General features: G+C 56.2%; 2 protein-coding genes and 1 long non-coding RNA gene across 4 annotated transcripts in view; 2 read left to right on the forward strand and 1 right to left on the reverse strand.

The window, feature by feature from the left end:
- The window catches only part of AGAP3 (ArfGAP with GTPase domain, ankyrin repeat and PH domain 3), a 71,185-nt gene extending 68,152 nt beyond the window's left edge, over nucleotides 1-3,033 (reverse strand). Inside the window, exon 1 of one of the 2 annotated variants that reach the window (XM_073002621.2) lies at nucleotides 2,362-3,011. In XM_073002621.2, the coding sequence (XP_072858722.2) occupies nucleotides 2,362-2,632 (271 nt within the window). In that variant the 5' untranslated portion in view covers nucleotides 2,633-3,011. Of the gene's footprint in view, nucleotides 1-2,361 lie in introns of both variants that reach the window. The other variant, XM_073002623.2, reaches the window with a different exon arrangement.
- LOC140708017 (uncharacterized) lies at nucleotides 3,003-8,862 on the forward strand. Its single transcript, XR_012088140.2, has 2 exons — nucleotides 3,003-6,986; nucleotides 7,995-8,862. It is a non-coding gene; the product is annotated as an uncharacterized LOC140708017 (long non-coding RNA).
- Nucleotides 8,863-15,234: 6,372 nt separating this feature from the next.
- On the forward strand, nucleotides 15,235-21,175 carry TMUB1 (transmembrane and ubiquitin like domain containing 1). The gene is made up of 3 exons (XM_073002635.2): nucleotides 15,235-15,386; nucleotides 15,899-16,475; nucleotides 17,180-21,175. Exons 2-3 carry the CDS (start codon nucleotides 15,958-15,960, stop codon nucleotides 17,541-17,543), a joined length of 882 nt encoding a protein of 293 aa, XP_072858736.2. The 5' UTR covers nucleotides 15,235-15,386; nucleotides 15,899-15,957; the 3' UTR covers nucleotides 17,544-21,175.
- Nucleotides 21,176-21,654: the final 479 nt, after the last annotated feature.

Raw genomic sequence — 21,654 nt, forward strand, 5'->3', positions numbered from 1 at the left:
ATGACACCCCCCCCCCCAATGTTTGCATTTCAGGACAACTCTCTCTTCCCCCCCCCACGCTGCTTTTCTTAAAACCACTTGGAAGCCACGCTCCCCACAGAGCGCATAAGAACACCCCCTCCCCTCCTTTCATTTTCCCATCATGCTTCGCTTCCCTCCAGGGTGTGTGTGTGTGTGTGTGTGTGTGTGTGTGTGTGGGTGGGTGGGTGGGTGGGTGTGTGTGTGGGTGTGATGAAATTACCTGAGGTGGGCTGGGGGCAAAGGAGGGGGAGGGAAGGAGGGAGGGAAGCGTCTGCACTCAGGGCACTTCTAAAAACTGACCCTGGCATGGGGAGTAGCGGGGGGGGGGGGAGAGAGAGAGACTTAAATCCACCTCCAGTCTCGCATACCAGCTCCTCTCCTCTCCTGCAACCTCTTGCACTGAAACAAGGAGGGTCGCTTCCTGCAGAGGGAAACACAGGAGCCCCCACCAGGGCTACCGCAGACAGCATGTGGGAAAGCGAAAACTCAGGTCCTTGACCTGTGGGCTCAAAGGTCAAGGCAACGAGCCCCCCCCTTCGCTCCCTACTTGTCCACCTGGCGCATCTGCCTACCTATCGATTTGCTTCCTGTTCTTGTGGATTGTCCCACTACCCGCTTGGAGCCTGAGGCAAAACCCTATTTAAAATAAAACTACAACACAAACATAAAACACACCTTTCATGAAAGGAGAGCTTCCTCCGGGTTGGGGGGGGGACCAGAAAAACAGAGGAAGAGTGGGAAAGCATGCCTCCATCCCCCCCCCCCGCCACGCTGTTGGCTTTATAGGACCCTCGCAGCCACCCACCCACCCAGTCAGGCATGGCTCATGGTAAGGACAGCTGGGGGCTGCACCCTCACAAGATGGGGGGGGCGGCCTCTACACTTGGCATGCTGCCCCCTTTTCTACAAAGTTTTCTGGCTGCCTGTGAGTTCCTCGAACATTTCTGCTCTTAAACAGCCCGCCTGGACCACAAACACACACAGAGAGAGACAGAGAGAGAGAGAGAGATGCATGCATCCTGGTCCTGCCCCCCCCCCACACACACACACACACAGAGCCTCCTTCCCAGCACAGGAAGGAGGAGAGAGGCCTCAGGGCAGCCTTTCTCAGCAGACCCAGCCCAGGCAGGCAGGCCGGCCGGCCGGCCGCCAGCGGGGGCGGGAAGGGGGGGCTCCTGGCTTCCCTCCTGCAGGGGCTGCTAGCTGGGCCGGGCAGGGGCCACGGGCAGAGGGGGTCGGTCAGGCCCCTGCCGACGTCCCTTCGCCGGCCCTCCCCTCCGTCTAGAGACCACCCGCGCCCGTAAGGCGACGGCCGGGCCCGGAGGGGCCCCCTTTCTTTCCTTCTTTCCTGGGGGTAGTTCGCACTGCGCGGGAAGGCGCCCCCCCCTTCCCGATCTCTCCGGGATGCGTCCGGTCCCGGCTCGGGCAAGGTCGGCGGCGCCTCTGGAGTCTGGAGCCTCGACACGAGACGCCCGAGGACCGGGCAAGGGAAGCGCGGGGCGCCCGTCCCCTCCGGGCAGAGGCGGCCCCTTCCAGTGGGCCCGGCAGGAACACGGGGGGGGGGGGGCGGCGGCGGCGGCGGCGCAGAGGCAGGCCTGCCCGGCGGCCCCCCCACCCCACCCCCGTGTCCTTGGCGGCTGCGGCTCAGCCCTCAGGCCTGCCCTCCCCGCCCCGGCCAAGCACTGGCCTGCGGACCGCCAGCCAGCCCCCCATCGCCCGCTAGAGACCTTGCCGGGCCTGTGAAGGGGGCGCCTCGCAGCATCCCTGCCGCCGCCGCCGCCGCCCCCCCCCCCCGGTCCTCCGCAGTCCCAGAACCGGAGGCGGGGACAACCTTTCGGTGACCGTCGCGGGGGAGCCTCGGAGCCTGGAAAGCGGCGGAGCCTGCCCCCCCCCCGCCGCCGCCGCCGCCGCCGCCTCTTCCCGGGGCCCTGTGGCCGAGAGGAGGCGCGTTCCCGGAGGCGGCCATGCACGACCTAAGGCCCCCTCCCCTCCCCTCCCCTCCCCACATAGACGCTCCTCCGAGAGGCAGGCGCGGGCTCGGGGGGCCTTCGCCAGGACGGCTCCCTTTCCCGGGCGGGGGCGGGGGCGGGGGGCTGCGCTCGGCTGGGCCCCTCCCGGCGTCCGGGAAGAAGGACGTCTCCCAAGGGCAGCGGGGCTCCCGGTTCTGCTGCAGCGGGAGGGAGCGCGCGCGCCTGGCTCTTGCTCGGGAGGGGGGCGCCGGCAGGAGCCCCCGCCCGGCCCGGGGCTCGCCGCCTCCCGCCCAGCGACCCGCGGAGGCCGCTCCGACCCCCCCCCGCCCCCGCGGGCACGGCCCTTCCTTCCCCGGCGCGGCTGGCCCACCTTCGATGGAGATGACGTGCTCGCGGATCTGGCTCTGGAGCGCCAGGTCCTCCACGCGCTCGATCAGGTCGTAGATGGCGTAGATGTTGGGGTGCACCGACTCGAAGCGCCCGATCTCCGCCCGGATGGCCGCCGAGTTGGAGAGGCCGAACTGCGGCTGCGGCGCCCCGCCCGGCGACGGCCCCGACGGGCCCCCCGGGGCGGCCAGGCTCTGCTGCGGCGCCGGCGGCGGCTGCCCGGGGCTCTGCCCGGGCCCGCCCTGGAAGTTCATGGCCGGCGGGGAGGCCCGAGGAGGAGGGCGACGAGGAGGAGGACGAGGAGGCGGTGGCGAAGCGGCCCGGCGGGCAGCGAGAGCGGACGACGACGACGAGGAGGAGGAGGAGGAGGAGGAGGAAGAGGAGAAGAAGCGGCTCTCCGGCTGCGTTGGCGGGCAGCTGGCTCAGCGGCGCGGGGCGGCGGGCAGCCGGGCGGCGGGCTCTGGCCGCTCAGGCATGGCCGGCTCTGCTTCCCTCCCTCCCTCCCTCCCTCGCGACCGCCTGCCTGCCTGCCTTCCTCCCCGGCCGGCGCGGCCCCGCGTCACTCACGCAACGGCAACGGCGGAGGCAGCAGCAGCAGCAGCAGCAGCGCCAGCAGCAGCCGCCGCCTCCTCAACCGCCGCCCCCTCTCCGCCTCCTCGGCCGCCTCCGGCGTCACCGCCGCGCTGGAGCCGCCCCCGCCCCTGCAAAGGAAGGAGGGAGGGAGGGAAGGAGGGAAGGAGCGGAGAGGACGAGAGGAGGGGTCCTTCTTTGCGGTCGCCTCCGCCCGCCGCAGGCGCAGCAAAAAGGCCGCCGAGGGCGGGGGACGGACCGACGGACGGACCGGACGGATAGCGGGCGAGCGGGCGGGGGAGAGAGAGGCGACCCCCTCCCGCCGCCGCTCTGCAAAAGGCGACCGAAAGGGGCGGGCGGGGGTCGAGAGCTGGGGCAGCCCCAGCCCGCGGCCTCCTCTGGCCCGCTCCGACCCTTCGGTCCGGCACGGCCTGCGAAAGGGCCCGGCCACGCTCTCCGCAGCGCCCAGGCCCGGACGGGCGGACCGCGGACCCTCGGCTCGGCCCTGAATCCCCCCCGCCCCGGCTGTCCGCGGGTTCTCCCCAGGCGGGAGGGGGGGCAAGAGCCGTCGCCGTGCGAGGCAACCGGCCGGCCCGCGCCCGCGCCCGCGCCCCCCTGCTCCCCGGGGTGACCGGCCTTCTCCGCGGAGCAGCAGCCCCCGCGGTTGCGGCCCTTCGTTTGGGAGGTGTGGGAAGGAGCTGCCCCTCCCGTGAGGCCTTTCCGGGGGTGGAGTGGGGGCTTTTCCCCGCTCTGACTGCAGGGACGAGCTGCAGCGCCAGGGCCGGAAGGGTGGCCAGTCTTCCCGGGGGGAAAAGACACCCCACTGGTTTGTATGGGAGCAGCCAAACAACAGCCTTTCCTTTTCAGGGCCTTTCTTAATAACATCCCCTTCCCAAAAAAGAAGCTGTGGGGGTCGTGTTTCTGCAAGAGTAGATGGCAAACCCCAGAAACACAGGCTGGAGGAAATCTGCTGGGGCAGAAGGGCTGCCCGGTTTGCAGGTGGCGCGGGGCGGGGGGGGGGGGGCTCTCCCTAGCATTCTTCTGCCCTCCCTCCTGCTCAGCCAGGAGTCCCCAGAAAGAATTTGACTTGGTTGATTCAGGAGCCCCAAAATACAAAAACTTGGCCTGTTACAAAATCTTCTGCTGTTCCATGACTGGAAAGATGTTGTTCACCTTTGTGTTCAACAGCTAATTCTCTCCAGTCAGAAACTTGTTTCTGACCCTCCTTAGTGCATAACCACCTTCAGGAGAAAAGTGGGCCATAAGCCATGGAATGAAAAGGGACTGTGATAAAACGATGACTCTCACCTGCCTGCCCTATTAAAATAATAAAGACCTAGGAAGATCCCAAGTAACGGAGGCCAGATGCCGCTCAAGCAGTGCGCTGTGTCTCCAGAGTGGCCACCAGCCAGACGTTCCAGGAAGAAGACCCCAAGGCAGGGCAGGAGCCAGGCAAGAGTCACACATACTCACAGAGACACACACCCTGGTGTTCACCAACCGCTGGCAGAGGCCTACTGCCTCTGAGCACATCCCTTGATATCTTTTGTGCATCCACCCATCCCCACCCCCCCATAAAGGCATTCAAATTTTGGGATGTGGAACCCACAAAGAGCTCACACACACACCCCAACATCTCCAGCAGCCTCTCCCAAGGCACTGCCAGCAGCTCCCCCCCCCCCCCAGCTAATAGAAGCGAATAACTGTAGAAACACAGGAGGACTGGGATGACTGCAATCCAGCATGAGCACCTGAGCTCTGCTCTCTCACACTCATGTACACATATATGCACAGAGAGAGAGAGAGAGAGAATGTCCCTCTCTACCCTTTGTGACCACCATGGGAGACAGCAGTCACCGAATCCTAGGGCTATAGAGCTGGAAAGGGACCCCGGGGGCCACCAAGTCCACCCCACTGCCAGTGCAGGAAGTCCATAGCTGAAGCACCCCTGGCAGGTGTGCATCCCAGCCTCTGCATGCCCCCCCCGCTCCCAACCTCTGCTTAAAAACCTTCAGGGAAAGAGAGTCAACACACACACACACACACCCCTCCAAGGCTGCAGATCCCATTGTTTAATGGCTCCCACTGTTGGGAAGTTGACATCCATTCATGTAACTCTAACCCGTGACTTCTGGTCCTGTCTTCTTGAACTGCAAAAAAAATTAAAAAAATAAAAATAAAAAACCTGCTTCATCTACTACAGGACAGCCCTTTGGATACTTGGACGATGGCTATCATACCCGTTCTCGGCTGTCTCTTCTCCAAGCCAGACTTGGAAAGTTTGATCAAGGGCTTGTTTTCCAGATTATTCTGGCCGCCTTCCTCTGGGCACATTCAAGCTTCTCAATATCCTTCCTCAACTGTGGTGACCAGAACTGGACTCAGGATACCAGATGAGGTCTGACCAAACCAAAATAAAATGGTCTTCCTACTTCCCTTCATCAGAACTCTCTATATTTTTATCACCTTTGGTTGTTTGCAGAGGTGTGTGCCTGTCTGTAGAAGAAATGTGTCATCTCCAAAATAGACTACTGTAACACTCTCTACGAAGGGCTACCCTTAAGGTCAGTACAGGGGCAGGTCCAAGATGCAGTAGCCAGACTGATCACATGGACATATATGAACACATACTATCTCCAGTTTTGGCACATTTCCATTGCCTTCCTGTGAGTTGCTGTGCTCAATTCATCACCCACCAAGCCCTTAATGGTTTACAACCTCAAAACCTGTTGGAACATCTCTTAACAAAGAGCTACCTGTCCCACCCGCTCTTTGCAGTCTATGATGTTTAAAATAGTAATGCCTGAGGAGGCCAAAAGAGAATATCAGGATCTGGGCTTTTTTGGTTGTGGCCCCATTCCTCTGGAACAAACTTCCAACAGAGGTTCAACAGGTACCTTCCCTCTCTGTTTTTAAGAAATTAGTTAAAACAGAATTATTTGAAGCTACTTTTTATTAGGTCTTGTTACCTGAGATGTTCGCATTGTTTTAATTTGTTTTGATTTTATGATATTTATTAGTATATTGCATTGTATTATTGTTTTGTACTGAGATGGTACACAAGTTGAAATTGTACATACATATACACATATATTCTTCCATTGATCCAACACAATTTATTTATTTGCTTGTTTATTTAATACATTTGTATAGTGTCCCACTTAGTGACATGTACTATTCCGGGTAGTTAACGATGACTTGAACTCAGCCAGCCCCCGCCCCTAGTTCCAATAACCCAATAATAACAACAACAACTAAACATTAAATAATGAAAACCTAAGAGCTAGCCTTGCAGGACAATCCACAAGTACATGAAGCAAAACAGTCATTCAGTTGCCAGGATGTTTATGGATTCAGTGACTTTGCTCTGCCGAGCTGATTCATTGTTTTGCAAAATGGGGATTGTTTTAAACTAACAAAGGTCAAGCAACAAGTTTCACTTCTAAAGCCCCTTTTTCCTGCACCAAGTAGTTGTTTTATTATTTTTCTAACTCTTAAACATACAAGGTTTCAAGCCTTCATCCTCCTTGACTTCTCCAGACCACCAGGCCTCACTTCCCCTGCCAAATTACATGGGATGTCACTCTGGGGCTTGGTATGAGGCGGTCAGCACCAGGGGTGAGGTGGCTGGAAGGGATCCCCAAAGGTCACTCAGTCTGCCCTCTGGGGAAGCAGCCAAAGCATCTCTGAAGGCAGCCCCTCCAAACTCTGGAAAGGAATCTCTCACAAAAGAGACTCTTGCCATCAGGAAGTTTCCTTCGTGCTTGACTGGAGCACCTCCTCCTAGCAACCAGAATGCTTTGTCTCAGGCCCAAATCCCATCTCCCCTGAGGCAGCAGCCTTTCCAATATTTAAGGATGGCTGCTGCCACCCCACCCCCCCCTTCAGAGCCTTCTCTGCTCCCAGCGAAATGCACTGAGCTCTTGTCCCATGTCTTTCTTCAACAGGAACAGCCAGAGCAGGACACAGGATTCCAGGTGAGGTCTGACCAAGGCAGAAGGGAGCAGTATGATGACTTCCCTTGATCCTGACACTATGGTACGTTATGGATGTGGCCTTGCAATCCGTTTCCCTTTTTCTTTTGTTGCCCTATCAGACGTATTCTGTGGTCTACAGAGACTCCCAGATCCTGTTCACATTTACTGTCCGAAAACCACTTTTCATCCATCCTGTATTTGTGCACCTGGTTTTTCTTACCTCAGTGTTTTTTCCAATGGAAATTCATGATTTGTGTTCCCCCAGTTCCCTATTCTATCAAGAACATCCTAAATCCTTATCCTGTACTCTGAGGTTTTGGCTACTCGCCCCAGTTTGGAGTCAACTACAGATTGGATGAGCATCCTCTCATGCAAGTCACTTATAAAGATACTGGACAAGAGCAGGGCCTGTGAGGGAGCCACGAGGCGCCCGGTTGCCTCTCCTCTCCGTGGTGGCCATGAGCCATACATAGGTCAGCTTTCTTTGGGAATAGCCCGGCAATTTGCTGCCCCTCCCCGCCTCACCCACATTTTACCCGCTTGGCCAAAAGTGTGCATGAGGGACCTTGTCTCACCGCATTCCCCGCTAACCAAGCCTGTGGCACTTCTTTTTAAAAAAGAGATAGCATTTGTTTGGAAGGGTTTGTTTTTGGGAAACCTATAGGAGGTCACAGCCACTGCTCTGCCGTTTTCTAAATGCTCATGGACCAACTGTAATAACCTCATTTCCTGGGAAACCCTTCCAGCCGAGCAGTTGGCTGTTGCCAATTGTTTCCCCTCTTTTGAGGACAGGGGCCAACTCTGGCCCGCTTCCAGCCTTGAGGGACTTGTCCTGCTCTTGGCGAATGCTCTGGCGTTGCATCTGCCTGGTCCTCTGGTCTTGCTGGACCAATCTGCTGACCGGCCCAGGACCACTGTCTTTGCTGAAGAGGCGCATCCTCAGCGAAGGCAGCCGCCGTTTGCTGTCCTTTTCTTCTTCTTCTTCTTCTTCTGAACATTGCTCAAAGCACCTGCTCTTTTTCACCTCCCTGGCAGCTCTGGTCCCAATCCACTTCCTTCCACTCTACAGGGCATCTCACACTCCTCTCAGCTTTTCCCTTCCTCATCCTAACAAATCCCAAGAAGGTGCATCACTTCCACCCAGGCTTCCCACTATTTCCACATGGCTGATCCCTTCTTCCCACTTGGAAAGGACCCGATCCACAACAGCCAAGGCTCTTGTTGCTTCTTCTACTTTCTGGAAGATAAAGGTGGCAAGGAAGGTAAGGAATTTGCTGAGCCTTAGTTTCTGGCTACTTTGTATCTACATGCGGATTTATAGAGATTAGTGGGGTCCATATGAGTTGGACAGACAGCAGTAAGTACTGTACGACTAAAGTGAGGCTACTGTATTCTCACATCATGAGAAAACAGGACTCCTTAGGAAAGAGAAAATTTCTGGGAAAGGATGAAGACAGCAGGAAAAGAGGAGGACCAAATGCAAGATGGGTTGACTTCCTCAAAGAGGCCAGGGTTTGCAAGGGCTGAGCAAGGCTGCTGAGGACAGGAGAGTTTCGAGACCCCACATTCATAGGGTGGCCATAAGGAACGAAGCAGCACCTAGAAACGACGACGGCAGCAGCCTATGACATAAAATACCTCAACAGAGATCAGGGTACGTAAAGTGCCCCATTAGTACGGTATACCTCTCCTCCTGAAGAAATGCTAGGTTTTTCTTTGGGCCTCGGAGGGCATTGCCCAAAACTTCAGCCTGGGAGGAGGTGTATGGCCAGCCTCCCCAGAGACATCGCTTTCGTTTCTCTCTCCTCTGATTTTGACCAGATTACCCTCGGTTGGTGCGCCATCTCCAACTCATAAATATCTCTGTTGTGGTCCTTCACATAATGTGTTGGCAAAAGAAAGAAAGAAAAAAACCCTCACAAATATTGTCATCACTTTTAAAGCAAAAACCTTTTTAAAAACTAAAAATTTTATTTCAGCACGAACTTTAATTCATCCAAGTCCCCTTCCTCACAACTTTGGTTTCTTTTTTTCCCCTGCTTCCCCTTTTTCTTTTGCCAGCGTTCTGAGACAGATTAACGCAGCTGCTCCTTTACCTACAAAGCTGTTCTTCTGCCCTGCTGGTTTGCTCTATCCTTTTGCATAATTTATGCCTTTGAACCACCTCATTCCACTTGTGAGCCTCATCCTGCCAGGTTTCCGTGATGTCTCTTACTACGTGACATACTGCCCTTTCTATGCAAGGAGTTCAAGCTCATGGTGCTTCCCACACTCTCTCCATTGATAAAGTGACATTTGGAATTGCAGGCAATTTCCGCCAAGTTCTTCCTGATTGTCCTTTTCATTCTGCTGGTGGGTTCCTGTTCCACCCCCAGCCCCCCATTTGTGATGCATAATCAGTGCTCTTGTCTGCAGGATTTTGTGTCTCCCACTCCTTCGGGATTTTGTTAGAAAACTGTCCTGACTGGATTTGCAAGACTCCTGGCAGACACATTCTCCTGGGTCCTTGGTAAAATGCAAACCATCATTGAATCACAGAGTTGAAAGGGGTCCTATAAGATCAAGCCCAACGCCCTGCTCAATGTAGGAATACAAATCAAAACAGATTGGGCAGACGGTGGTCCAGTCTTTTCTCTTGTGTACCTCCAGCGCGGGAGTGCTCACCACCTCCCCGGGTCATTGGGTCCCTTGTCGTACTGCTCTTACAGGGTTTTTTCCCCCCCTGATGTTCAGTTTTAACCTGGCTTCCTGTTGCTTGAGCCTCCTATGTATTACATGCAGGATGATCGAGAACAGATCCTGCCCCCCCCCCCCCGGTAGGGCTACCTTTCAAGTATTTAGAAAATGCTATTATATTCCTTCAGTCTTCTTTTCTCGAGGCTCAACCTGCCCAGTTCTTCCAGCCTTTCCTCAGAAGGCTTGGCTCCTCCTGCCGGGAACCTTTCTTCACGAAGTACAAACTAAACTGTTTTCTGCGGCTACACCATCTGCACAAAGGAGTTGCTGGCTTCCGCTGTTCCTGCCTCTGTTCCTGGACCATGACCTTCAACAGGGAGGGGCCACATGTGGATAAGCCACAGAGAAAGGGGGGGGCATTTGGCAGAGATGACAGAGACATCACTCCTATAAAGGTCCTGGATGCCCTACAGATGTTCCTATATAGTCAAAATAAAATGGTGCCCAATTTTGGAAAGATGTCACAATGCTAGGCAGTGGTAGGATGCCTGGAAGGTGGTGTTCCAAGAAAGGAACAAGGAAGACGTTTGGGAAGGTAACAGAGGGAGGGGGGAGAGGGAAGAACAGGCACTTTGGGGGAAGGGGAGGAGAGGAGGAGGAAGAGGAGGGAACCACGGGAAGATACGCGACTGGGCAGCTTCTGGGGTTGTCTCCCAATATGTGTGTGAGGACTTGTATTTCCCCTGGCCAAACTTCAGCAGATAGACCCACCAAAGCTGTGCACCCAAGCACACCCTCCCCATGAACCCCAATATAATAAGAAAAGTAGGGTACAAATATTTTAAATACATACATAAATCATCAATCAACCTACCTACCCAAGATGTGCTTGGAAAGGGGATGGAGGACTCATCTTCTCTGTCCTTTATCTGCAGTCCTCTGATCACTCCATTCCCCCCCCACTTCTTTTCCCCAGACACTTGTGCGGGGGGGGGGGGGAACCTCTCCCCAAACGTTCACTGCACTTTTAGAAACCCTGTTCTATCAATCCTTTACAGTTCTAACCAGAATCCCAGACAAGAGTCTCCCCCAACATCCCTCGGGGGCGGGGGGAGGTCATCTCCCCCAGACCACTGCACTGCTGCATCTCCCTCTAACCCAGGGTGACAATCCTCCCCCATTCACTTCCTGTGCTTAACTGGCACCAGTTGCTAGCTCAGTTGGGTGCTAATTACCCCCAGTCATAATAGCAGGTTTCAGCTGCACCAGCCCAGTGACTGACTCATTGGAAATGGGAGATGTCACTGCCCCAGCTGGCCTTATCCTGCAATGGAGGCTTGTCTTACCTTGGCATTGCCCCTGCAGATACCTGGCATCACTGGGGAATGGGAGAGATGGAAGCTGATTGCCGGAGAACCCAAGGCACTGAAACAGGGGAAGGGGGGGGGAAAGAGGGAAGCACCCTTGTGGCTGCAAGAGGGGCCCGTGCTTCTTCCAGCAGGTAAGGGGCACGTGGAAGCTTTCTATGCCCATCTGGCACACAGAGAATAACCAGTGCCTGTTCTGTGCTGGGCAGTTGTCCAAGGGACCAGAGTCCGGGCAGGACAAAACGGGGGGGGGGGAGGGCGGCACCCAGGGAGCTACTGTGTGGCAGGAGGGGCACAGGTGGCCTCCTACAGGACAGAAGGCCGCCTGCTGTGAAGCGGCACTTGGCACCGGGGTGAGCAAGACCTGCAGGTAGTTCTGCATGGAGGGCTGAGCGGAAAAGGCAGGCGCCCGGAGGCTCCCACAGAGCCCTGTGGGCGAGCAAGGAAGAGGGCGGTCAGAGCTCTGCCTTGGTGGACTGCTAGTGAGTGTGGGGCTTTATTCAGTAAAGCCTGCTCTCCAGCTGGGATTCACCCAGGAGGAGGGCAAAAGGGTAGCCGATGCTTCTATTTATTTATTTGGCTTTTATACCGCCCATCAGCCTAAAGAAAACACAAGTCATGGGCCAGGGCATGGACTCACTTCCCTCTATCACCATCTCCACACAAGAATTGGAGGTTGTTCATGACTTTGTGTACCTTGGCTCAACCATCTCTGACACCCTCTTTCTGGATGTCGAGCTGGATAAATGCATTGGCAAAGCAGCTACCATGTTCTCTAGACTCACAAAGAGAGTATGGCTCAATAAGAAGCTGACGACACATACCAAGATCCAGGTCTATAGAGCCTGTGTCCTGAGTACACTCCTGTACTGCAGTGAGTCCTGGACCCTTTGTGCACGGCAGGAGAGGAAGCTGAACACGTTCCATATGCGTTGCTTCCAACGGATTTTTGGTATCACCTGGCAGGACAAAGTTCCAAACAGAGTAGTCCTAGAAGGAGCTGGAATTTTCAGCATGTACACATTACTGAAACAGCGACGTCTACATTGGCTCAGGCACATCGTGAGAATGGCTGACAGTCGGATTCCAAAAGATGTCCTGTATGGAGAATTAGTGCAGGGAAATCGCCCCAGAGGGAGACCACGGCTGCGATACAAGGAGATCTGCAAGCGAGATCTGAAGGCCTTAGGAATAGACATCAACAGATGGGAAACCCTGACATCTGAGTGTTCAGCCTGGAGGCAGGCATTGCATCACGGCCTCTCCCAATTTGAAGAGACCCTTGTCCAGCAGACCGAGGTGAAGAGGAAGTCGCAAAACCAGGGAGCTGGACGGGGGACAGATTGGATTTGTCTTCAGTGTGGAAGAGATTGTCTCTCTCGAATTGGCCTCCTCAGCCACACTAGACGCTGTTCCAAGTCCTCCATACAGAGCACGTTACCATAGTCTTTCGAGACGGAAGGATGCCTAACTAACTAAATACCGCCCATCTAGATGAATCTACTCTGCGCAGTTTAGGAAGATGTTCAAAAGAAATAATCCTCAGAATGTGCTCAGACCGGCAAGAGGGGAACAATGCCCGAAAGGAAGAAAGGTATGCCATCTGCACAGATAAGCTGGGGAAATGCTGGTGGGACGCAGAGAGAAGAAGGGAGAGCCACGTTCTCCCTCAAGGAAAACCCCATGTTCCGTCTGATGCAAGGACAAGAGGGAGCGAAACAGGGGAGGCCCAGGAACCCTTGGCCACTTCAAAAGGAGTCAGTGAACTGCATCCTGCAGGCACTAACTAAAAGAACCTGGAGACATATCAGCAGTTTCTGAGAACTCCTGCAGGACGCAGGGGGTGGGGGGCGGCGGCAGCGGTGTCCCTGAAGACCGCGGCTGGCAGACACAGTTCCCACCTTCAGAAAAAGAGGGTCCCATCAGCCACCAAATGGCCAGCCTGGATGGAGGAAAAGTCCCAGAACAGACCACAGAAACGGTGGCAAAGAACACAGCGTTACTAATTGCCATCACAGGTTTTGTGGCTGACCTGGAACACCACATCCACAGTTCTTGCACTCAAAAGCCTCCCCTTTATCTCAGGTTCATCAGGCCGAATATGAAACTCATCCTGTCTGGAAGCATGGCCTGGAATATACCTGCCTGTCGTGTGGGCCATTTTGTGGGCCTGCTAGTCCGGCACCCTTCTCTCGCCATGAAGAATCTCAACACCAGCAAAGACCCAAGCATACGTCTTTATCATCTTGACTCACAGCAAGGAGTTCCCGGAGAAATTCCACCAGGACTACAATGATTTTCATTCTCCCATCAACTAGGCCACACAACTTGTATACTTTCTGGATCCTACAGTGCAACTGTACAGGGAACATGTTAGCATTACATGTATACCTGAAAGACAACCATTATACTGTACATACTTACCTGCCTCCGGCTTCCACCCAGAACACACCACCAAATCCATTGTCTTCAGCCAGACATAACTGGATTTGCTCAGAACTCTGGGACAGAGACTCAAAACTCGAGTTATAGCAGGCATTTCTTAAACCAGAATAAAAACATGGAGGAAGAGCTGTGCCAAGGCTCTGGAACCCCCTGCTGCTAAAGACAGGGCCACCAGGGAGGACAGAACATCAGCCCTGGTCACTTAGGGCTCCCAATCCAGTTCCATCGAGACACCTCCCTCTCTACAGACAGCCCTGCCAGCCTTAGACAACCACCGACACACAAGAAGCAACACAACATGGAGACAGAGACAGGAACAAGGCCCTGCCACAAACCTAGGTGCCAGCTGTGCCCCCATATTTACACTGGCAGCACCAGCAAGGCTTCCAGCAATGCCAACCACAGTGCCAGGGTGGGGGGGGGAGAGAAATCTCTTTTCTTGTCCCTCCTCTCATGTGATTTTGGCCATCTTCTGCCAGCAGTGATCCTGTGCCACATAAGACCAACAGGAGGATGCAGAATCAGGATGTGGCACGTCATGAATAGAATGGCAACCAGGGATAAAATAAAGGAGGTAGATAAATGCTCGGTTTGGCTGTAGAATGTGAGGATCGGCTCTTTGGGAACATGGAGGGCCCAAGCCCCACCTCAGGCGTTTCAAAAGATCTCCCATGGTGCGGCAGGGAAAGAGTTGCTGCCAAGGGCCAGGACTGTAGCCACCACCGTGGTCAGAATGGACTTTGATAATCAACAAGCAGAAGCACAGTTCAGACAAGACCGGTGTTGGTGGGTGGCAGTTTCCCAAGAAGGAGCCCTCTCAGCCCTGCCGCTGACGGGTGGGTGGTGACCCCGGGGTCCACGGCCTGAGAACAGGGTAAGCTACAAGGCAAACGAGGAATGCTGAGAGGGGAAGGACCTGGAGGCAGACCCCTCCTCTGCCGGTGTTGGGGTTCTTCACTGCGACAGAAGGGTGCGGGACTAGCAGGCCCACATGACAGGGAAGGGTCACCCCGGCCACGCTTCCAGACAGACAGGATGGGTTTTATATTCGGCCGGTCTGCCCTGCTCCCAAGTGGGTTCAAAGGAGGGGGAAAGCAATAACACACCGCAAGACTGGCAGGCCGAGCCCTGGAGGGGTGGCACGCCAGACCTTGCCCTTTCCTTGCTGTATGGAGGCGGTCAACGCCACCCTTGGGCCAGGGCAAATGCGGAAGGTGGGCCTCTGGGGGTGGTTCTCAATCATTCTTTGGGGGAGCCTCGGCCTCTCAGCCTGTGAGCTGCCCGGTTCTCGAGGTCTCTCACACACCACCGTCCGATGCAGGCAGGCAGGCAGGCAGGCGGGACTCCAGGTGGGTGGCCGGAGGGAGGCCGACTTTCCCACCTCGGGCCCTTGGCGGCCTTCCGTCTGCTCTTTGGCCGCTGAACCGGCGAGGGCATCCCCCGGTGGCAGGTGCCCAGCCGGGCTGCCAGGGCAGGACTGGCCAACGGCTCGGGCCTTCCGAGGGCGGCAAGGGGCTGCTCGCCAGGCCAGGCCAGGCCTTGGGCGGACGCGGGGGGGTGTTGATGGCCCCTCCAGGCCAGCCGGACCCAGGCCTGTCCCGCCGCCTTCACGGGAGCTCAGGCCGAGCCCGGAAGGCCAAGACCTCCGCTGGCCGCCGCCCACCCAACGCGGGAGAGGGGCCTGAGGAGAGCCCCGCCCCCCTCCACGCCCAGCCCCACCCCCACCCGCCGGCACTCGGCACGTGCTCGGAGGAGGAGCGCCTCGCCGCGCGGTCACGTGGTCCGCCCGGTCCTCCTGCCCCCCCCCGGAGAGCCGGAAGTGACGCCAAGGGCGCGAGAACTACAGCGCCCACCAAGCCCAGCGGCCGGAAAAAAGGGAAGGGAGGCCGGAAGGAAGGAAGGAAGGAAGGAAGAGGTCGGGGCGCCGATGGAGGAGGAGGAGGAGGCGGCAGCGGCGGATAGAAGAGTCCCAGGTATGGGGGGAGGGGGGAGGGGGGAGGGGCAGCCCAGCCCAGAAGCGACTGGGACTCCGCGCGCGCACACACGCAGACACACACACACACACACACACACAGAGAGTGGAGGGCTCGCGGGGCTTTTGGGGAAGGGGCTCCTCTCCCTTCCTCCGGGCGCCAGAGGGGCCGCTCTCCCCCTCCCTCCCTCCCTCCTTCCCTCCCAGGATCGGGACCTGCAGCGGGCGGGGAGTGAAGCCTCTTCACTCTCGGCGCTTGGGGGGGGGTGTGTGTGAGGGCGGCGAGGGAGGGAGGGAGGGAGGGAGGGGGCGAGGGAGGCAGCACCCCCACCTCTGCTGGGGGGCAGGGCCGACCCAGGAAGAAATGGGACGGGGTGCGGGGGGGCGGTGAGCGCTTGGCCGCGGCTTCACTCCCTCTCCCTCTCTCCTCCCCCCCCCGCCGCCGCCCCCCCCCCCAGTTGCTGCCCCTTCTCACGCCTCCTCTTCTCCCCCCCCACCCCCACTTCTTTCCAGGCTGGTGAAGCCTCTCGCCTCCGCCTCCTCCTCGGGCGCCGCCGCCGCCGCCGCCGGCCATGGCGCTGATCGAGGGCGTGGGCGACGAGGTGACCGTCCTCTTCGGGCTGCTGGCGTTGCTGCTGGTGGTGGCCCTGGCCTGGTTCTCCACGCGCACCGGGGACCGGGCGGAGCCCCTCTTTGCCGCATCCCCCGCCGGGGCCGCCGCCGCGGGGCAGCTGCCCGAAGGGGAGCCCTTGGAGCGGGAGGCGGCGGCGGCGGCGGTGGCGGCAGCAGCCATGGAGGAGGAGGAGGAGGAGGAGGAGGACCACCCTCCCGACCGGAGCGCCAAAGGAGGAAGGCGGCCTTCAACCGGCCAGGTTGTGCCTGACGGGCGGGAGGGGGCTGTGGCCGGGGCCCTGCTGCGGCCCAAGAGGGATCCCGGGCTCCCCCAGTCCCCCTTGCCGGCCCCCGTGGATCGCAACACAGAGCCCAGCCCTCCCCGGGACGACGCCATCATCCTGCGGCTGAAGTTCCTGAACGACACGGAGCGCCTGGCTCGGGTCCGCCCCGAGGACACAGTTGGCACCTTGAAGAGGTGAGGCGGCCAAGAGGGGACCCCCCCCCCCGCTCTGCCCTGGGCTACAGGGGACCAGCCTCTTAGGTCACCTCCCTGGAGTCTAGCCTCTTTCCCCCCCCCTCTCATCCCGTGGATCGGAGTGACCCTCCTCTCCTCCCTCCCCTCCGTTTTTTGAGGCTTTCATGCTGCCTTTCAGGTGCATTATTAAGGCAGTTGGTGGGAGAAATGGCTGCTGCCCTGTGGCAGAGAGTTCCCCATGCCAGCCCGAGGCACAGGTGCTGCTTGGCTTCTGGTTGGAATTGTTCCCTCTGGCTCAGCATGTTAGCAAGAAGCAGCCGGTTCGGTTTCACAGGCCCTCCTTGGGGTGCCGGCAAGAGTGTGGACTGCATGCAAGGCATCTTCTGATGTGCGGCTGAGCATTCCAGAGCCTGAGGCCGGCTCCTGAATGCCGCAGTGACCGGACACAATCCTGCCTTGCGAGGCGCTGCCTAGTGGCAGGCACCTGCCGTAATTCCTCCCTAGCAGCTTCCTCTGGACCCTTGGGTGCGTCTGTCTCGTGGCCGCCTGGTGGGCCTGGCAACTGAAAGGGCCATTGTTTGCATGACCAGGGGGGTGTGGGAGTTGGGTGTTGAGGCTCTGCTTCTGGCTGCAGCTCTCCAGAGGCAGGCCGTGGGGCAAGTGGTCACTCTGCTCTTCCCTCTGTCTCTCTTCCTCTGTGCCAGGGCCCACTTCCCAGGCCAGGAGCAGCTGGTGCGTCTCATCTACCAGGGACAGCTCCTTCGGGACGACTCGCAGACGCTGGCGGCCTTGCATCTCACGCACAACAGTGTGGTGCACTGCCACATTTCACAGCACAGGCCGGGCGTGGTGCCTGCCGGGGTGCCTCCTGGTGCTGCCCATGTGGATGCCACCCATGCTGCACTCAACATGGGCAGCCTGATGGTGCCCCTCTTTGTCCTGATGTTGGGCACCCTCTGGTACTTCCAGCTCCAGTACCGCCACGTGTTCACTGCCACTGCCACCACGTGCCTAGCGGGCCTCACCCTCGTCTTCAGCTTTGTGGCCTTTGCTATGTACCGCAGATAGTGCCTGGTTCTGCCTCCGTGGGCTAAGGGCCACTGGCAGCTGCCGTCTGGAATGGTGGTCTGGGCGTTTCCGGGCCAGGACTTGGTGCCGGTCTGCAAGAGAAGGACAGCCCCTACAGAGAGCTTCCCCTTGCTGCAAGCCGCCTGCAGCAATAACGACAACAACAGACACACACATACACCACAGACCTTTGCTGGGATTTTGGCCAGCTCTGAGTGTGGCCCTCATCTGTCTTAAGTGGTGATCCTGTCATCTTAGGGCCGCTGTTCCCTCAGCGCCTCCAGGGGGCGCTTGTGCCAGTCCTCCATACACCCTGCCGCCCTGCCACCCCTGGCCTTGCGAAGACAGCTTGCTTCTTCCACGTATGTTCTCCTTGCCCTCGGAGAGCAGCTGGTGGGGCAGTGGCAAAAGATGCTCTTGCACACAAATGGCCACTGGGACTCCTTCTGTCCATCAGCCTTGGCTACCTCAAGGGAGTAAGCCGGGGTTGACGGAATCTGGGTGTAACGGGGGGGGGGGGTGTCTATGCCCCTGGGTATGATGTAGCAATGGTTACCCCCCCTTCATATTCCCTGAGAGGGAGAGGCCATGCCTGATTAATGCTTATTTGAACATTAAAAGAAAGCTGTGAAGGCCTTCTCTGTGTCAGGATGGCTGAGAGGTCAGAAAAGCCCTCACAGCTTGCCTGTGAGAAGACTGCGGAAGGAGGGCGCCTTCCTCTCTGGTGCTCCCCTCGGGGCTGCTGGGGCGAGATGACTGGCTGGGCACCCGAGGCTCTGCCCCTGAAGGCAGGCGGGCACCTCCCATCCATTGTCATGGGTGGTGGAAGCCCTTCCCAGAACGTGCCCCCACCCCCCTGGCCTCTATGCCTCTTCTCCTTGTCCTGGGAGAATTTGAGAAATCAGTCTTTATTGTGGGAAACCTGCTTTTGAGTGCCCTTAGTCTGCTGCTGATTTCCTTTCATGGGTTCTGGAATAATTTCTCCCTGCAATGGCTTTCTCCCCCCCCCCCCCCCGCACACACACATACACATTTTGCAGATTAAGCTCCACACTCCCACATTTATTTTTTCCTGGGGAAAATGAGGCCCAAGCCTCACACAGTTTAACTGCCCTGTCCAGTATGCTGAGATGGGAGGTCAGAACTACACAGTCTTCTGGGTGCAGCTTCGCTCGTTTCTTATGCAAAAGACGGGAGTCCTGCAGCTGGATCTGAGCAGAGCCCTCTATATCTGTGACCAGCTGCAAAAATATGTGGCAGTGTATTGCTGGAAAATGGCTGTGAAATTAGGTGCAGAGTCATCTTATTCAGGAGTCCTGGCTTTCTGTGGAGTAGATTGATGGCAGGGCTGTCCTCCTGACATGGGCCAGGACAGATCCAATGCCTCCCTCCCCTGCATTCCCTGGGGCTGTACTCCTCTAGAGTAATACTGAGGGCGTGAGGCCCTTCAGTGCACCCAGGCCAATCTTCAAACCTAGGGCACTTTGTTTCCAAGAAGGGAATCTGGCCTCTTCACAGACACAAAGCCCCCGTTCTCATCCCTTCAGGGTCAGACTCGCTAGAAGGCTAATTTGGGCATCCTGGTCAGTTTGGATAAATAGCTTAACAACCATCATGTGTTCTTTGGCATCAGATTTCCTGGATTGCAACACTCTCTTCAGAGGCCGGGCGTATAACTTCTATAGCCAGACATTTATGCTCATGCGATGGGTCACATGAAATGCAGTTGCTACGCGGAAAGTCCTAGATGGTGGTCCCGGGAGGGGGAGCAGCAGGGGAAGGACCTGGCTGGTGGCTGCTGAGATGTTGGTAGAGACCGTTTGTGTAGAAAGGGGAGGCAGGCATGGAGTCTGTCCACACGGGCATATAGGTCAGTCAGTGGGTCTCTGTGGGCATGGCTTGGTTCGAGTTAAATGACAACATCCATATGTGTTTCCACCTGGATTGCGCCATGCGGCTGCTTTGAAGAGCTGCCACGCACCTTTCAGGCACAATGGTCGAACTGGAGAGGCATCTCCTTCCCTTTTGCAGCCTCTGGATCTCCTCTCATCCTTCTACCCCCTGAAGCCCTTCCCAAAGAAAGGCATATGGGGGGGGGAGGGTGGCAGACAGCCAAAGGAAAAGGGCTCTAGGAATGGGGTTGGGGGCAGCGCAGCCATATCTGTTTCTCAGAACAAAGACAACCTATGGCACCTCATGGCATGCTCAAGGCTCCCCCATTCTGTGGGCTGCACCAACTTTCAGCTGAAGAAGTGGACTGGTTGCTGTTCCAACTATTTGTGGGCTCTTTATGGCCTCGTAAATCAGCTGCCTCCTTCTATCCAATGGTCATTCTGGTGTCCTTGGAGCCCTCCCCCTCCTGTTCCTTGCAGGAAGACTGGATCACCTTGGACCCATGTGCATTGGCTTTGGGGTGTTGATCTTGGAGAACAGGCAGGAGGATTACTTCTTGCGCAAGCTTGTGAGGAATGGAGTCCCATTTTCAATAGCACAGTATAACAGTGGCAGACCGCCGCCCCCCCCCCAGCATCCCTTCAATTCTGCCTTATCCCTTGGGGGGTATAAAGTATGTATATGCATCAGGCCATCATACAGCAACATGAAACCAATATGGTAGGGCGCAGTGCCCCAAATTCAGATGCCCAGGGTAGTAAATCATAGGGATTTGGTGGGTCCTTTGTAATTTCTGTTGATTTCAATGGGACGACTCTTTAGCAAAGTAAATTGCAATTAGAGTAGGTCCCTTTGAATCAATGGAAATTACAGAGGAGTTGACTCACCAAATCCATATTGCTCCAATGGCCCTACTCTAGTGTGATTTACTACATTAATCAACAGGATTTTGGCCATTATATATCTAATCTCACACATGTTCCGTTTGCTTCAGAGGATACAAGATTAGAGTAATTCCTCTGCTATAGGTCTCCAGGTAAGCAATGTGGTGGTAAATTTGGAAACGAAGGTGCTCCTGAAATGTCCGGTTTGGCATAGTTACATTCCTCTTGGATGACTGTAACACAGTCTATGTGAGGCCGCCTTTAGAAGGTGTCAGGAAACTTCAGCCAGTCCAAAATGCAGCAGCCAGACTACTGGCTCGGGCCACTTATAGGGAGCATATCATGCCCCACTTACAGCAATTGCACTGGTTACCAGTTATTTCTGGGCCAATTCAAAGTACTGGCCATTACCTATAAAGCCCTATACAGCTTGGGTTCAGGCTTCCTCAAATTACTGTATCTCTCCATGTAAGCCTTCTTTGTGTTTAAGATTATCAGTGGAGGGCCTCCTCTCAGTCTCATTGCCATCTGCCATTGCCAACATGCTTGATGGGAACTCTTTCTTGAGAGATAAAGTTCACCCTTTCCCTTTTGTCCTTCCAAAGACTCACCTCTGCAGGCAGGCCTTTAACAATCATATGTGACTCCCCGGACGCTGGTTTGTTTTTAAAGTGTTAAATGTTTTTAATCATTCCATGTATGTTTATGACTATTATAGTTTAATTGTTTTTAATGGGTAACTTACAGTGTTTTCATTTTACTTGCTTTAACACTGTGAACCGCCTTGAGTGTCTTAATCAGGTGGCCTATAAATGGGACAAATAAATAAAAATAAACAGGCTTTGCAGCCACCAACCTCCCTCTGGATTAACAATCAGCCTGAAGAAAACACAAGTCATGGGCCAGGGCATGGATTCACCTCCCCCTGTTACCATCTCTACACAAGAATTGGAGGTTGTTCATGACTGTGTGTACTTTGGCTCAATGAACTCTGACACTTTAGATGTCGAGCTGGATAAATGCATCAGCAAAGCAGCTACCATGTTCTCTAGATTCACAAAGAGAGTATGGCTTAATAAGAAGCTGACGGCATATACTGTACTATGATTCAGGTCTATAGAGCCTGTGTCCTGAGCACACTCCTGTACTGCAGTGAGTCCTGGACCCTTTGTGCACGGCAGGAGAGGAAGCTGAACACGTTCCATATGCGTTGCCTCCAACGGATTTTTGGTATCACCTGGCAGGACAAAATTTCAAATAGAGTAGTCCTAGAATGAGCTGGAATTTTTAGCATGTACAGTATACATTACTGAAACAGCGATGTCTACGTTGGC

The sequence above is a fragment of the Pogona vitticeps genome, chromosome 6 (assembly GCF_051106095.1).
Source record: "Pogona vitticeps strain Pit_001003342236 chromosome 6, PviZW2.1, whole genome shotgun sequence".
Taxonomy (NCBI): Eukaryota; Metazoa; Chordata; class Lepidosauria; order Squamata; family Agamidae; genus Pogona; species Pogona vitticeps.

What these genes read in the sequence shown, in the direction of transcription:
- TMUB1 (XM_073002635.2), top strand. Translation starts at nt 15,958, where the DNA reads ATGGCGCTGATCGAGGGCGTGGGCGACGAGGTGACCGTCCTCTTCGGG. An exon ending in ACAGTTGGCACCTTGAAGAG is followed by an intron (nt 16,476 to 17,179) that starts GTGAGGCGGCCA and finishes CCTCTGTGCCAG; the next exon opens with GGCCCACTTCCCAGGCCAGG.